Source organism: Mesoplodon bidens (assembly GCF_964165515.1).
Source record: "Mesoplodon bidens genome assembly, chromosome: 3".
NCBI lineage: Eukaryota > Metazoa > Chordata > Mammalia > Artiodactyla > Ziphiidae > Mesoplodon > Mesoplodon bidens.
This window is the reverse complement of record NC_138178.1, coordinates 83,649,739-83,666,995: the sequence shown is the minus strand read 5'-3', so window position 1 is coordinate 83,666,995 and position 17,257 is coordinate 83,649,739. Positions and strand designations below refer to the sequence as shown.

General features: G+C 34.8%; 1 protein-coding gene across 8 annotated transcripts in view; it reads left to right on the top strand.

The window, feature by feature from the left end:
• The window catches only part of LOC308614815 (ankyrin repeat domain-containing protein 26-like), a 168,724-nt gene that overhangs the window by 116,733 nt on the left and 34,734 nt on the right, over nucleotides 1-17,257 (top strand). For 6 of the 8 annotated variants that reach the window (XM_081229563.1, XM_081229561.1, XM_081229559.1 and 3 more), the window contains 7 exons: nucleotides 3,386-3,468; nucleotides 4,612-5,724; nucleotides 7,448-7,599; nucleotides 9,911-10,081; nucleotides 11,892-11,925; nucleotides 12,209-12,350; nucleotides 15,643-15,856. In XM_081229563.1, coding sequence (XP_081085689.1) covers nucleotides 3,386-3,468; nucleotides 4,612-5,724; nucleotides 7,448-7,599; nucleotides 9,911-10,081; nucleotides 11,892-11,925; nucleotides 12,209-12,350; nucleotides 15,643-15,856 — 1,909 coding nt within the window. The remainder of the gene's footprint in view (nucleotides 1-3,385; nucleotides 3,469-4,611; nucleotides 5,725-7,447; nucleotides 7,600-9,910; nucleotides 10,082-11,891; nucleotides 11,926-12,208; nucleotides 12,351-15,642; nucleotides 15,857-17,257) is intronic. The other 2 variants (XM_081229560.1, XM_081229566.1) reach the window with 2 other exon arrangements.

The following is a 17,257-nucleotide window of genomic DNA, read 5'->3' as shown; positions in this document are numbered from 1 at the left end:
AATGAGTTCTGAAGATATTGGTACATTGAGGAAGACCATCTCATTGTATTAAAGTAGTACCATTCATTAAAAGATTTTTTAAAACCCATGTCTCTGGAACACACAATACTGTCATTCATATTTAAACATAAAATAAATGGTTAGACATAATTTTGTTAATGAAAAAATTTATATGTTGAAGAAACGTAATTATTAATAAAGCTCTTAAGGTATACAGAATATGTAATAGAGATTGATGAGTGAATCAAAGTAAGTAACACTAGAAAATTAAAAATTAGAAAAAATGAGAGGCAATAGTTAACGTATCTATATGAATGGCAATGACGTGTAAGATACAATAAGCCATGAGGGAGTAGTGTGTTTGGGGGGAGAGGAGGACATGGGACTACTTCTCTGAAGAAAGAATTTGTTCAGGTTAGTCAAATTTGTATTAGTATTCACATTCTAATAAATGGAAAGTTTGTTTTCAGATTTTTCAGGTTGGGATTCTGCTAGTTTGTCGCTCAATAATGAGACTTGTCAAAGAGCTGGGCATTTGAAAGTTGATGATAAATATCCATTTGTGTCACAATCAATGACCAAAAATCAGTCAGCATCCACAGAATTTGGACAGATGACCTTAACAGATAAAGAAAAGATTAATATCGGAGTGTTGTTTCTGTTAGGGGATTACACGCTCCGTGACCTGTGTGAGTCACAACTGCCAGAAAACAGAGAAAGCAAACAATGTAATAAATAAGCACAGAGCGCTCAACCGTAGGCCACCTCGGCATGGCTTCACCATAATCCTGATGTTTCCAAAATCATTTTGTGGCAAAATCTGCTTTGTGTTTACTCCTTTTATTCAACCTGCAGCCAAACGTCTTTTAGCAAGACGTTTGCATTCTTCCTCTGACCAAAGCAACATAATAAATAACAAAGGGAATTAGGAGAGAGAATAGGTTCGTTAGGCTAGTATTTAGCATACACCTGAGAGTGGGTAGCAAGATTATATTTAGAACTTTGGGACTAGTTGGGAAACCTAGGTAGACATCTCAAGATTCCCTTCTCAAAATGTAGTTTCTTAGCTTTATTTTTGTTTAGCTCTGAATTCATTAGTATTAGTTATAACTATATTCAATGTAACGAAAAAAGCACCTCCAAAACCAAATAGTAAACTATTGCTTGTATTTTCTATGAGTTTATATATTTTAGAATTGGCTTTCCCAGCAGTAATGGGAGTCATTGGGGATTGCTACATAGTCCCTCCTTCTTAGCTGTGTCCACATAGTATATCAACTTATTATTTTTAATGAATTAATAGTTCACAAGGGATATTGGTTTTAAGGAGTGCTGATCATTTAAAGATAGTGTAAGGAAAATCAATTCTAATTCTACTAGGATGCCCAGTCTATTGATTAACCACATCTAATATATGTTCTATATAAATACCGATTAAGTTAGTGCCCTTAATCAGTCATATGATCAGGGCTATAGTAATAAACCATACACTGTTTTCTTTTTCCAGTCCTATAGTTTTATCTTCTTGTCTTTCCTTACCTGTAGAATTAATGTTACATTTACAAAAGTTTCACAGTTATTTCCTAGAGTAGTGACTACAAGCTATAAACTCAAAGTTTTTTTATCTATACAAGTGACTTCTTTGCTCTCATTTCTCCATGAGTTTGGTAGGTCCAAGAAGCACAAATTCAAATGAAACACCTACACGAGCCCCCTCAACACAGGAAGATGTGAAACAGGAAAACTGGAAACTAAATACAAGCAACTTAAAACAGTTCATACAGATCATTTCTCTTCTTAGTTGATACCTTTTATAAAGTAATAAGCAGAGTCTAGTTCTTGAGGGGCCCAGGATTCGTGCATTTATTTATTTAATAAAGATTTATTTTATACTGGGTCCTGGTAATTTTATATCCTAAATATTTCTGGAAACAGTCCCTCAGTGTAGGCCTGCATCATCTTTTTTTTTTGCATTATAATGCCATCAAATTCTTCTCCCTCTATTTATTTGTATGGCCTTCAAATTCATCCCTCCCGCAGCATTTAGAGTGATCTATCTCAAGTGCACCAGTGATCGTGAACCACTCTTTAAAGCATATTAATGTCCAGCCATCTTAGAATGACACGAGGCTTTCATAATCTAACTTCTACCTGACTCTCGCTCTCTAGCCCTTTCTGTCTGTCCTTTGCTCTGGAATTCTGAACTGCTGGTGATGCTCTCTCATCTATCCCTGTATTTTAGACAACTATTCACCCTGTTTTATGTATGCTTCTCTGCCTGTCTTGCTACAGCTTTCCATGCTCTCTCCCTTTCCTGCCCTCTATTCCCTTGAATCTGACTGACCTCACTGTGTAAGTCTCAGCTCAGGCATTACCTCTAGAAAAGCCATCCCTGACACCTTTCATCTACATTCTTCTTTAAAGTCCATGTTTAGTACTGAGCAGGAACTCAATAAATAATTATTGAGTAAAATAAAGACTGTTTATACAAAGATGATTTCAAGAGATTGTCCTCTACAGTCTAGAAGCAAAGAGGATAGATGTGAAGAAATAATTTACAGCTCAGGGGATGAAGATACACTAGAAAAATCTATAAAGTAGTAATGTAGCTACTAGGAAAGAGACACCTATTTGGGGAAAGAGAGCTGTAATCAAGGAGGACTTCACAAAGCAGGCTGAGTTTTAAAAGATGAAAAGAACTTTGTCAGAAGAGTAGAGGAAAACATTTCAGATTAAGGAACTGATAAAAGCATGAAAAGTAACAGTAATTTTGGAAACCATGAATAACGTTGCAGTTGAAGCTTGGTGTGTTGTTAAATAGGTACTATTATGAAGTAGAGAACAGAGTATATTGTGACTTTCTATGTTTGTCCTGTATTTTTAAATTTTGTTTTTTTGTTTGTTTGTTTTGCGGTATGCGGGCCTCTCACTGTTGTGGACTCTCCCACTGCGGAGCACAGGCTCCAGACGCACGGGCCTAGCGGCCATGGCTCACGGTCCCAGCAGCTCTGCGGCATGTGGGATCTTCCCGGACTGGGGCACGAACCCGTGTCCCCTGCATCGGCTGGTGGACTCTCAACCACTGCGCCACCAGGGAAACCCTTTGTTTGGTTTTTGATTGTTCTGTTCATTGATGTTTGGTGGATGAATTTGTAAATGAATCTTTTAGATGTTTGTGTGCCTGTAACCTGGTGACATCTGGTATTTCCCAGATGGTTTGTTGGAGTTTTAGGTAATTAGAAGTATTTCTTAAAGAAGTAAATATTCAGCTAAAGATTAAGCTTAATTTAAATTGTCATTTGATAAAATTTTTTAAATCTATTTTTATAAAGATTATGTCTTTTATCTAACTGTTCTAAGTAGTTAATTTTAACTAAACATATAGATTTGTCAGCAGAGCTAGACTTAGAAATAACATCGGAGGAAGCACAAGAAAGGCTTGATGGAAGTGAAAATAACCACTCACAGGTATGTAAAAATGTAAATGTAAATTTCTGGCTCAATATTGTTTTCTATGCTTTAACAACATAGCAGAGTTCAAATGAAATTACCTTTCAAAATTAACCTCTTAGAATTGATAGATAATAATTTAATAGTTAGTTTTTATAGTGCTTTAATTACAAAGCTTAAAATATTGTTACAATCTGTTATAATTTATAGTTAAACTTTTCCTTGGAATTGAGGCAAAAAAATTTCCTGAATATTGTTTGCTTCTTCCTTACATGATAAAGAAGGTGATAATCAAATACTGAATCGTATGATTAAGCAGTTGAAATTATGAACAGTATATCAGTGATGGTCCGTGAGTTAGATTCATGGAAGGAGAAATCATTCCCAGGTGTTCAAAATTTGTAGTTTCAAGTTGCCAGTCACTAATGCCAAGATTAAAAATTTATTCTGTCTTGTGACCTCTATGTAATCGACCTAAGGATCTACATTAAGGGAAGAAAGGGTCATACAATCAACCCAATTGCCTATTAAGGAAGCAGACCTTCCAGAATTGGACCTTTGTTGTTAGGGTACAGACAATAACTTTCTAATTTATTTCATTTCAGGGTAGGAAACCAGTAAATAATATTAAACAATGTTTTATCCACTTTCATTAGTGGATATTAGAATATAATATAACTGAATGAAAGCAGGTATTATATCAACGTATAATACTATCATAGTATATAAGTTGCATTAAAATTTAGGAATTTGTTCCTCTTTCTGATTGGTGTTAATTGATTTTGGCTCCCAGTAATTCAAAGTTTGTCTATTCTCCAGTTACTAGTCCTTAAAAAAAAAATGCTTACATGCACATAGGGACTTTTTAAGGTACGGTGAGGTGAAATATTTTTAAGTAAGGAAGGCTTTGTAACATTAAAAATCATCTCCTAATTCATTTTTGGTAGATTTAACATATATGAATTATTTAGTTCAAACAAACAATGACAAAATTGGGCTTGTGAGTTCATGTTTTTCTCCTGTTTCAGGCTAAGGCAAGTTATTTTTCACTTCTTAGTTGTAATCCAGTGATTTGTGAGTAGCTAAACATAGATTAAGAAGTTTAATGGTTAAAGTTTAATTATTTTCTAATTTTTCTTTGTCTGTCCTTGATTACTTAAGGATAAAGTTATTTTACAAACATGTACCCTGACAGAAAAGACATCTGAAAATCAAATCAAGCCAATTGATCTTCCGCTTTTGCATCTGCAAAAAATGCCTCAAGAACCAGAAATGAATGAGGAATGTGATAGAGAGGACATATCTGTATGTTCAGGACTTCCTTGTGTACAAAAGCATGAGGAAATGTGGATCAAACGAGGCAAATTAGGGTGGAAAAATAACTTCAAACACATCACAAATAAGTTAAAGTGGAAGTTTGGTGGAACTTTTGAAAAATACAAAATTACTGTTTGTCCTGAGGAAGAGCAACTACATGATAACCCTAAAGAAGGAGCAAACATAAAGGAAATACCTTCTAATTTGACAAATAATATACCTGACTGTGAGGCAAAAGTTGCATTTGGAGTATCTGTCTCTCTAGCATTCCAAGCATTTCCTGAACAAAAAGAACCCAGTCTTGAAAATGTTTTTCCATCTTATTTAACCTCTGGGTCTTGGGGACATGCTTGCCCATCATCTTCACAGCTTTATTTAACTGAAATTAAATTAGACTATGAAAGTGATAAACCAGACACTGAACATGTTTTTAACAAAAATGAGGAGAGTTTTTATAATGATACAGAAAATAAAAAAGTAAGGGACCCAGTAGTTACATTTGAAATGCAAGAAGACCAAGAGTTTGATATGCAAATGTTACAAAATATGAACCAAAATACCACTAATTGGAAATTAGACATTGGATGTATACCTCAGTCTAGTGATCCCAAAAGACTTTTTGATTTATGGCTTGCCCGCTCCAATGAAATGAAACACATGATTCAAATAAAAAGTCGTGATATTTCTGCTGTTACAAATACTTGTAAGAAAACCAAACCAATACAAGACTGGTTCCAGAAGCCATTGCTTGCAGATAATTGCAGTGCTAATAACTCTAAAAGCATGCAACCTGAATTAGAAAATGGGAGTTCTTCTCCACTGAATAGTAACAGAAGATCCAAAGTGTATCTAAATGAAGAATTACAGCAAAATATGCAAAGGCTTAAGAATGAGATAGCCATGTTACAAGTAGAGTTCCTGGCTTTCAGACAACAGAAAATTCAACTTCAAAAAGAGGTAGAGTTTCATTTGCTGCTACTTTGTTCTTTCTCTTTATCAATGATCTGATCCATTCTGATTTTCCACTTAGTAATAAAATGGGGTCAGCTAAATAGGTAATGTGTAGAAATAGATTACTTCTGCCATCTATATAATAGGAAACTATTTTCATGGCTTTTGTTCCTTAATCAACCTAAGTCTCTCTCTGTCAGTCTTTCATATGAACTGGGAACCTAATTTAGCTACATACCGTGTGACTTTCTGAGCCAGAATTTCCACAAAGGAAATTGCTTAAGAAATATAATAAGCTAGGGTTTGGGGGTTTCTTTTTAATCTATTGGGTTTTAAATATAAATTACACTCTATAGTATGGTAAGGAAGCAGTGACTGAAAGAAGGGACATAAACACGTATTCCTGCTAAACTAATCTCTTTATTGTGCTTTAGTGTATGCGATCTTCTCTGCTTTACTCAATCGCTTGGCACTTAGAATTCCAGCATGGCCACTTCAAGATATTTTTAATAACAAATACATGTACTCCCACATATTCTTTAATCACCACTCTCAGATGTTTCTGTTGAGTCAGACCTTTACATTATGTTGTTTAATAAAATGTGGTAAGTTTTGACATGTATGATTTTATCATTTAGGTAGTATAAACCCTCAGCCAAACAAATTCAGTATTTATCTCCAAAGGAGAAAACTGAGTTTTGACGTACAGTGAGGATTTTTTTCCTTCCAGTAATAGATTTTTAAATTTGTTTGTTTGCTCTTTTGTGTATCAGGTGCATTGACTGAGTTTTAAAGATAGACAAAAATCTGTAGATATTCTCCTTTAAAAGAAAAAGAGATGAGCCCTACCCCCAACTGAGGCATTAAATTACTTTGCCAAAGTCACACTTTTAACTTATCTGATTAATCTGATGAATTCATTTGGTAATTTATCAGATTCAGTGTTACAGAATTGTATCATCACTTTTGGAGCCATGAAATGATAGGAAATGCCACTTTAGGGCCTTTGGACAAATCATTGAACCTTTCTTGGTTTTATTCCCATTATTGGTAAATAGTGGGGCTAAAGTAGATAATTGCTTCTGTACCCTTTAGCTATAAAATTTCATGGTTATTGAATGTGAAATTAGGAGGCATTACTCATTTTCCAGACTTCCACACTAACTAACAGTTCATCAATATCACTCTACTCCTGTTTTTTGGTAAACTTTGGTTCATATATTTTAGTGAACACCGTCACTTTTTTGATATTCCCAGGATCCAAATGAAAAAAGAATTGTAAAAGGCAGTGGGGGAAGAATAGCTTCAGTGCAGAAAGAAGGATGTTTCCTTTTTGTTACTGAAGCACCAAGGTGTCCCATCCTCTAAATTTGGCTGTTTAATGCAAAATCCAGGTGGTAAAGACCAAAGAGGACAAATTTTGTGTCTTTGTCTCTTTATTTCTCTGTCTCTGCCATCAGACAGGGAAGAGTGGATGTGAATAGCTGCACCACATTAAGAAAGCCCTTTTTGAAATTTTTATAATTTTATTTCTTTTCCTCAAACAGAAAGAAGCAGACTTTACACAAATTTCAATGACTTGTAATTAAAAAAATTAAAGTAAGCACAAAACTATTTTTATTGCTTAAAGCCGGGGCAAACTCTGAGTCAAGTAATTAATGACAATGAAAAGGTCTGTATAATGAATAAGGTAATGACAATTATATGTAGTGTCAAACTTTCATTAAAGGTTGAAGAAGCAAAGAAGAAGCACAAAAGTAGTGAAATGGAAGTATCAGAAAACATATATGATGCTGATGATAGTGGATTAATTCAACAGAGAAAGAGCAGAAAAACTAATAACCAACAGTTTCCTACCATGGAGAATGAAGATTCTGACAGGTAAGCCTATGTCAGTATTTAACAATAGATAATTGTTATTTTCCTATAAAACAAGTTCTCATTTGAGCTAATGTTCATGATTAACAAATTTTATATTTTTCTAGGGTTATAGTTATTTCTAATACTCTTGTCCTTTAGCCTTAATACTAGAGTTAATTGGTTAACACACCACCGTATTACAGTATTAGAGTATTCTGGATTTGACTGTATACTTACCTTTACCAGTGTGTTGTATATTTAAATATATTTTATGTTACTAATTAGCGTCCTTTGATTTCAGCTTGAAGACTCCTTTCAGCATTTCTTGTGAGGCAGGTCTAGTGGTGATGACCTCCCTCAGCTTTGCTTTGTTTGGGAAAGCCTTTATTTCTCCTTCATTTCTGAAAGACAGCTTTTCTGGATAGAGTATTCTTGGTTGGCAGGTTTTTTCTTTTAGCACTTTGAATATGTCGTCCTACTCTCTTGAAATCCATTGATAGACTTATGGGGGTTCCCTTATAATTTACAGGCCTCTTTACTTTTGCTGCCTTTAAGACTCTCGCTTTGTCTTTGATTTTTGACAGTTTTGTTATAATGTCTCCTGGCGAGGATTGATTTAAGTTGAGTTTGTTTGGTGACCTATGAGCTTTAGGAACTTGGATATCCAAATCTCTCGCCAGGTTTAGGAAGTTCTCAACCATTTTTTCTTTAAATAAGCTTCTGCCACCTTCTCCCTATCTTCTCTTTCTGGAACTGCAATGATTTATGAATTATTTCCTTTGATGGTATCTGGTAATTTATGTAGGCTTTCTTCCCACTTTTTCATTCTTTTTTTCTTTATTCTCCTCTGATTGGATAATTTCAAAGCTCCTGTCTCTTAACTCACAGATTCTTTCTTCTGTTTGATCCATTCTGCTGTCAGTGCTCTTTATTGCATTTTTCCTTTCATTCATTGTATTCTTCAGCTCCAAAACTTCCATTTGGTTATTTTTTATTATTTCTATCTCTTTGTTGAACGCCTCATCTTGTTTGTGTATTACTTTCCTGATTTTATTGGGTTGTCTTTCTGTGTTTTCTTGTCGCTCACTGAGTTTCCTTAAAACTACTATTTTGAATTCTCTATCAGGTAGATTGCAGATCTCCATGTCTTTGGGATTTGCTAGTGGAAAATTATTGTGATCTTTTGGTAGTGTCATGTTTTCTTGATTTTTTTTATGTTACCTGAAGTTTTGCATTGCTGTCTTTGAATTTGAAGTAGCAGTCACCTCTTCCAGTCTTTAATAACTGCCCTCTCCAATGTATCCCAACTTGCATTTTTTTGTTCCAGTGGTATGCTGGCACTTCTCTGCTGGAAACCTGGATTTCCACAAAGGCTCTCTCGTCTGTGGGTGATTGTCTAAGACAGTGTTTTCCAGGGGTTCCCTGGACGTTGCTAAGAGTGGCTGGAGCCAGTTCATGGGCCATGCAGGGTCCACAGCTGGGCTGTTGTCTGTATGTCTGTTACCACTTGGGTGGGCAGGACTCTTCCCAGGTCCCTTGGTTTATGGTGCTGGATCCTGCAACTGCCACAAAGCCACTTTTGTCTGTGGATAGATGCCAAATTGTTGCTGGTGGTGGAGGGATACTCTGAGGTACCTATTTTTCAGCCCTGATGCTGACATGACCCCAACATGTGGGTGTTTAAAAGTAAATTTCCCCCCCAAGATATTTCCTTGAGTTCTTCTTTCGTGTTTTATGTACCTCATGTTATTTTTAAAAATCATGCAAATTAAACATTATTATATATCAAAACAAAACAAAAAAATATAGTAGAAATCTAATTATTACTCCCATGTCTAAGAGTCATTGCTTTTAGGCAGTGAACTTCAGCTTTTCATTGTAGCACTTGAGGTTCTTCAGAATGTCTTTCCAGACTCATCTCTCTGCTTCCTTCCATGTATTTTGTACTTTTCCTTCCAAGTTTCTCGGAAACACCTAGACTCCATGTGTCTAAACTTTGTGCTCACATTCTAATCACCAAGTAAAATGATTTTCTCCATTTTCTTTTCCTCATGACCTCCTCTGTTTATTTAACCTCTTCTGTAAAGCTTTCCTATGTTCACTTATAACTTTCATGTGTCAACTCTTACATATCACATTGTATCATAATTGTGTATCTGTCTTTGAAGCAAGGATTTGTATTTGCTTGCATATGGTTGGTACTTCATAACTGTTTTGTGAACTAATAAATGACTTATGATGGGTAAGAGTTGGAATTTTACAAAAATTGGTTTTTTATTCTTTATCAGTAGAATTATTAGAAAACATTGGCTTTTTAATGGATTTTTTAAAGTAGCGGTCCTGGCGTGCACATGAAGGAAGTAAAGAAAAAGGAAAATGAAAAATGGACATCAAAAGAATGTGTGATTACACCAGTGTTTGAGAAGGCTGATTCACTGAGTGGTGGTCTGCTACACATGAAGGATGACAGCAGTTTAAGTGGAGTAGATCAGGATGATGGCAGGTAAAATCTACAAATTCTTTTAGGTCAAGAAATATTAGCACTGAATACTTTTTCTGGAAATAGAACAGCATAATATAGTGTACAGGCCATGACAGGAATATTCTCAACTATACCAGATGAACGCTGCTGAAAAGTTAAGATGAGGATGAGTGGCTTTGACCAGAAGTAGTTTCAATAAATATTCCCCATGGAAGCTGGACTGTAGTGAATAAGTATAAACGGCTCCTTAGGGAATATTTACTGGGAAAGGCAATAGAGAACTGGATGGTAACTGAAGAGGAATGTGGAGTTCAAGGGAGTTTCCTTTCTCTTTTTATGTTAAGATGGGAGTTTTTAGAGTATGTTTGTATGCTGTTGGAAATGAGCCAGTAGAGGATGCATTTATTCAGTTTAATCTTGTTTGCATGTCCAATATTAGAAAGCTTATTGATTGTATTACATTATCTTTAAAATATTATAGTAAACTAATCGTACATAATACTTCTATTCACGTATAGTTTTATGGTAAGGGCTTGTTCATTGATTTTGAAGTGTAATATTCTTATATAATTGAATATGCAGATGAGTACTTAAAAGTTATTCTATCATACATAGATTTGTAAAATTATATAATCATAAATTTACAAACATTTAGGCCATACTGAAAAGGATTTAATCATTCCTTGATAATTCTAGATGACAGTATCATCATGAGCGGCTATGGTTTTGTAAGGTACTCTAAAACAGGTTATGTTAACTTCATAGTGGTTTAGATTCCAGGGAAAAGGGTAAGATTTTATTTATATTTGATAGGAAAAAAACTATTAACAATCTATCACAGATTATTACTTTTGGATTATAAAGTTCTAAATTACAAAAGTCATGCTTCCTATACCAAAAGTGTCATTAACACGTATTGTGCACTAAGTATATGTTGAATGTATGAATAAACAGCTGAATGGGTGAATGAATGAATGGGTGAATGAAACCCTCATCAATGGGTTGATGAATTTCTTTACAAAAGCAAATCTTTATTGAAAATAGAATTCCAATATTGCCTGGGTCTAAAGTCTTTTTATTTTTGAAAAATATGTGTAAGATTCAGAAATTATTATTTATAGTTATAACTAGACATGGAATGATAATACAGATTCATTTGCTATCATATTACTTAAAAACACTTAAAAATAAATATTACCTTCTCATCATATTGTGAAACACAAGTGTTGAAGCCAGATTTCCTGGGTTTGAATTCTGGGTCAGCTGCTGATCTGCTGTATGGGCTTGGGCAAGTTACTTAGCCTTTCTGTGCTGCATTTCTTCCTGTGTAAAAAGGACCTAATGTATTACCTCACTCCCAGAATTGTTGTGAGGATTAAAATGCCTTTAAGACATGTAAGGTGCCTATAATAATGCATAGCAATTACATAGTAAGTCCTCAAAAAGCTAATATCATGATTATTAAAAACGGGTTTCTTTCATATAAGGACTTAATACTTTCCAAATAGGTTTTAGTGCCATAAAGTTAGTTTTTATTGAAAATGACGATAACAGAAAACCCTGGTATACTTCTTCCTATCAAATAATGCAAGTAACATTATGTTTTTCCTTTTCCTTTGATTGTCAGCTTAATCTAATTTAATGCTTTGTTAATATTATTATGGTGTATTTTCTTTGTCCTTTAATGTTACTCTTTCTATTTATTGTTTAATCTCTTTTATAGAAAATTAATTACCAATGCAAAGATTTTATGTAAAAAACAATAGGTTTAGGTATTCTTTGGATTTTAAGTATTTAATATTTGCCTGAAAAGAATCGTTTGTTTTTCTAGGGCTACAAAGGAAACATCTAATGAAAAGAACAAGGTAGAGTAAAAAATTAATTATAAAAAATATTATCCTGTAGTAAAAAATTACTTTGTGAAAGGTATAGTGGAAAAATAGAAAATCTTCCTTTGTTGTAGAAACATTTACTTTGAAAAAATAATTTAGAAACACTGTTGATAAAATTATCCCTTTGATAAAAATCTGTTCTTTTAAGAAGTATCTGTGTTTTTGCTTTAATAAAGAGATATTTATCACCTCTGTACACTTAGTATATTTTATAAGTATTTTGGGGACATTGTGAAATAGTATTTTATATTTGTAGGTCAAAGAGCAAATTAATTCTATGGATGACCTTGATGACTTAACTCAGTCATCTGAAACAGCTTTTGAGTATTGCCAGATGCTTTTCTCTAATTATAAGAATTCCATGTTGCTAATAGAACAACTTGGCATGGAGTGTAAAGGTAGGACCATGGTATAAATATGTATATTTATATGTATATTTTTGTGTATACTGTTGTAATACTTGGTAGAATTCACCAGTGTAGCCATTTGGGCCTGGAATTTTCTTTGTGGGAAGGTCTTTAAGTAGGACTTTAGTTTCTTTTTTAGATGTAGGGCTATTTAGTTTATTTGTTCTTTCTTTTTTTTTTTTTTTTTTTTTTTTTTTTTCTGTACGCAGGCCTCTCACTGCTGTGGCCTCTCCCGTTGCGGAGCATAGGCTCCGACGCGCAGGCTCAGCGGCCATGTCTCATGGGCCCAGCCGCTCCATGGCATGTGGGATCTTCCTGGACCCGGGCACGAACCCGTGTCCCCTGCATCGGCAGGTGGACTCTCAACCCTTGCCCCACCAGGGAAGCCCTATTTGTTCTTTCTTGATTGAGCTTTGGTATTTTCCCTCTTTCAAGGAATTTACCCACTTCATCTGAGTTGTCAAATTTATTTACATAATGTTCATAATATTACTCTGTCAGTCTTTTAATATCTATAGAATCTGTAGTAATTTCTCATTACTCATTTCTGTGAAATTGGTAATTTGTGCCTTCTCTCTCTTTTTTTTTTTTTTCATTATCAGCCTGGCTAGAGGTTTATCACTTTTATTCATCTTCGGAACATAGTTGGTTTCACGGGTTTTTTAAAAAATTATTTATTTATTTTAGGCTGTGTTGGGTCTCAATTGCTGTGCTCAGGCTTTCTCTAGTTGCGGCAAGCGGGGGCTACTCTTCGTTCAGTGTGCGGGCTTCTCATTGCTGTGGCTTCTCTTGTGGTGGAGCATGGGTTCTAGGTACATGGGCTTCAGTAGTTGTGGCACGTGGGCTCAGTAGTTGTGGCTTGCGGATGGTAAAATGCAGGCTCAGTAGTTTTGGCACACAGGCTTAGTTGCTCTGCGGTATGTGGCATCTTCCTGGACCAGGGATCAAACCTGTGTCCCTTGCATTGGCAGGTGGATTCTTAACCATTGTGCCACCAGGGGAGTCCCTCATTGATTTTTCCATGTCTTTTTTGTTTTGTTTGTTTTGTTTTTTCTCATTGATTTTTTCTTTGATGTTTTTTATTTCCTTTCTTCTGCTTGCTTTGGGTTTACTTTGCTCTTTTTTTAAAAATATTTATTTATTTATTTTATTTTTGGCTGCGTTAGGTCTTAGTTGCAGCATGTGGGATCTTTTGTTGCAGCGCGTGGGCTTCTCTCTCTAGTTGTGGCGTGTGGGCTCAGTATTTGTGACACTCCAAATGGGGTGTGGGCTCCAGCGTGTGTGGGCTCTGTAGTTGCGTCATGCCGGCTCTCTAGTTGTGGCTTGCGTGTTCAGTCGTTGCAGTGGGCGGGCTTAGTTGCCCCATGGCATGTGGGGTTTTAGTCCCACGACCAGGGATCGAACCCGTGTCCCCTGGATTGGAAGGCAGATCCTTAACCACTGAACCATCAGGGAAGTCCCCTAATTTGCTCTTTTTCTGGATTTTTATGTTGGAAGCCAAGGTCATTGATTTGAGACCTTCTTTTCTAATATAGACATCCAGTGCTATAAATTTTCATGCAAGTAAGCAGCATTCCACAAATTGTAATATATTATGTTTTCATTTTTATTCAGTTCAAAATACTTTGTAATTCCTCTTTTCATTACCTCTTTAATCCAAGGATTATTTAGATGTGTGTTATTTAGTTTTCAAATATTGGAGTATTTTCCAGAAATATTTTTGTTCTTGATTTCCAGTTTGATTGCTTTGTGGTCAGAGAACATACTTTGTATGACTTAAATCCTTTTGACTTACTCCTTTATTTTATAACCCAGAATATAGTCTTCTTTTGGTAAGTGTTCCATGGCTACTTGAAAAGAATGGTGGTGTTCAAGTCTACAGTATCCTTGATGATTTTCTGCCTGCTCTTTCTATCACTTATTCATTGAGGGGTATTGAAATCTCAGACTGTAATTGTGGATTTGTCTATTTTTCTTTGCAGTTCTCTCAAGTTTTGCTTCATATATTTTGAAGTTACTAGGCACATAAACGTTTAGGGTTGTTGTGCTTCTTATTAATTGACACTCCTCATTATGAAATGACCTTGTTTATTGCTGATAATGTTTTTTGCTCTGAAGTCTACTTTGTTTGGTATTAATATAGCCAGTCTAGCTTAGCTTTGTTTTGTCACATGTTAGTGTAGTATATCTTATTTCTAACCTTATTACAAATTTATGTCTGTATGTTTAAAGTGCATTTCTTATAGGTGGCATACAGTTGGGTCTTGCTTTTTGATCCAGTCTGACAATCTGCTTTTTCTTAAAAATTAATTAATTAATTAATTTATTTATTTTTGGCTGTGTTGGGTCTTCATTGCTGCGCACAGGCTTTCTCTAGTTACGGCGAGTGGAGGCTACTCTTCGTTGTGGTGCACAGGCTTCTCATTGCGGTGGCTTCTCTTGCTGTGGAGCACAGGCTGTAGGCCCATGGGCTTCAGTAATTGTGGCATGTGGGCTCAGTCATTGTGGCGCATGGGTTTAGTTGTTCCATGACGTGTGGGAGGACCAGGGCTCAAACCTGAGTCTCCTGCATTGGCAGGTGGATTCCTGACCACTGTGCCACCAGTGAAGTCCCTGACAATCTGCTTTTTAATTGAGGTTTTCAGACCATTTTCACTTAATGTGATTATTGATACAGTAGGTATGAATCTGTCATTATGCTGTTTGATTTCTGTTTATCCCATCTGTTCTTTGTTCCCCTTTTCTTTTTCTGCCATCTTTTAGATTAATCAAGTAATTTTTATGATGTAGTTTTATTTCTTTTTTGTTTTTTTGGTTTATTAACTGTAACTCTTTTGTTCACTATTTTAGTGGTTGCTTTAGGGTTTACGGTATTTTACTTAGGGTTATCACAGTCCACCTTCAAGTAATATTGTACCACATCATATATAGGATAGGAATATTACAAAATAGTTTACTTCCACTTCTTCTCTCCTTGCCAGATCCTCCTGGATCTGTGGGATTGTAGTTTTCATTAAGTTTAGAAAGTTGTTGGCCATTCTTTTCTTCAAATATTTTTTTTTTTCTGTTTCTTTCCTCCACCTCTTTGGGGAATTGTATATTTAGCCACTTGAATTCCTGGTCAGGGAATTAAGGTCCCGCATGGTGTGCGGCATGGCCAAAAAAAAAAAAAAAAAAGGTATTTGTTCAACGTATGGATGAGTGAAGGTGAAAATGCACAGTGCTTTATACATAAAAATTACTCATATATTTTATTTCTATCTTTGTTTTCTTCCTAATGCAGATTCTGTTAGCTTATTGAAAATTCGGGATGCAGTTCTTTCATATGAAAGATTAATAGATCTTAAAAAAGATCACTGTGAACTACTTACAGGACAAAATAAAAAAATGGAAAGTAAGGTTACTGGGCTACAAAAGGAGCTATCAGAAACAAAAGAAATGAAATCACAGTTAGAGCATCAAAAAGTGGAGTGGGAACAAGAGCTCTGCAGCTTGAGGTATTGAACATCTTGGTTTTCAAGAAATATTTGAACTGTTTTTATTTACTGTAATACTACAGATGTGTATTTACTTTAATATTACGGGAAGTTTTATAATTGCTAACTTACCTGCTGGGATTTTACAGGGGAGAAAACGTCATTAGTATTGTGGAGTGTGAAATTCTTGGAAATAATACAGCAAGTTCTTAACAGTGGATACTTCTACTAATAATTTAATGTATATATTTCCAAATCATCATTTTCATGGCCATACAGAAGTCCTCCATATGAAGCCTCATTTTTTTGTAATCTCTCTTTTTTTTAATTTTATTTTTTTATACAGCAGGTTCTTATTAGTTATCCATTTTATACATATTAGTGTATACATGTCAATCCCAAGCTCCAAGTTCATCCCACCCCCCTGCTTTCCCCCCTTGGTGTCTATACGTTTGTTCTCTACATCTGTGTCTCTATTTCTGCCTTGCAAACCAGTTCACCTGTACCATTTTTCTAGATTCCACATATATGCATTAATATACGATATTTGTTTTTCTCTTTCTGACTTACTTCACTCTGTATGACAGTCCCTAGATCCAACCACGTCTCAACAAATGACCCAATTTCGTTCCTTTTTATGGCTGAGTAATATTCCATTGTATATATGTGCCACATCTTCTTTATCCATTCGTCTGTTGATGGGCATTTACATTGCTTCCATGACCTGGCTATTGTAAATAGTGCTGCAATGAACATTGGGGTGCTTGTGTCTTTTTGAATTATGGTCATTATTTGTTTAGCAAATTGAATGTCAGTTATTTTTCATTTTTCTGCACTATATTTAATGCTACAAGGAATGTCTCTTCTATAAATTCATTTCTACATTTCTGATTATTTATTTGGAATAAATTCTTTAATATTGTGTTATTTGGTTAAAGTATGAGAACTTTTTAAAAAGGTCTTTGATCCATGTTTCTAAATTGTTCTCCAGAAAGTTTATATTTCTTTACACTCCCACCCACAGAAGTATGAAATGGGCATTTTTCTCAAGACAAAATTTTTAAAAACATTTATGTAGTTTTATTCTTAACATATGCATGGATGAAATAAAAGGTAAAAATGGAAGGTGATTACTGAGTAGTTTATTCAATATCTCTTTCATACAGAGATAAAATTAGTTCACAGGTTTGTGATGAAAGCACAAAATACTCTCTATTTAATTAATTAATATGGATCCTGCCTTACGGAATTTAAAATTATTTATTAAATGGATAATAATCAACAAGTTGAAAATGTTGCAAAAGAAGAAACATAAAAAGTTTGGGGCAACAGATATTAGACTCCCTAGCCTAGTCTTGGATTACAGTGTCTGAAGATATATGTTCTGTAAAAGGCATCTGCAGATTTTATCTGGCACTGTAA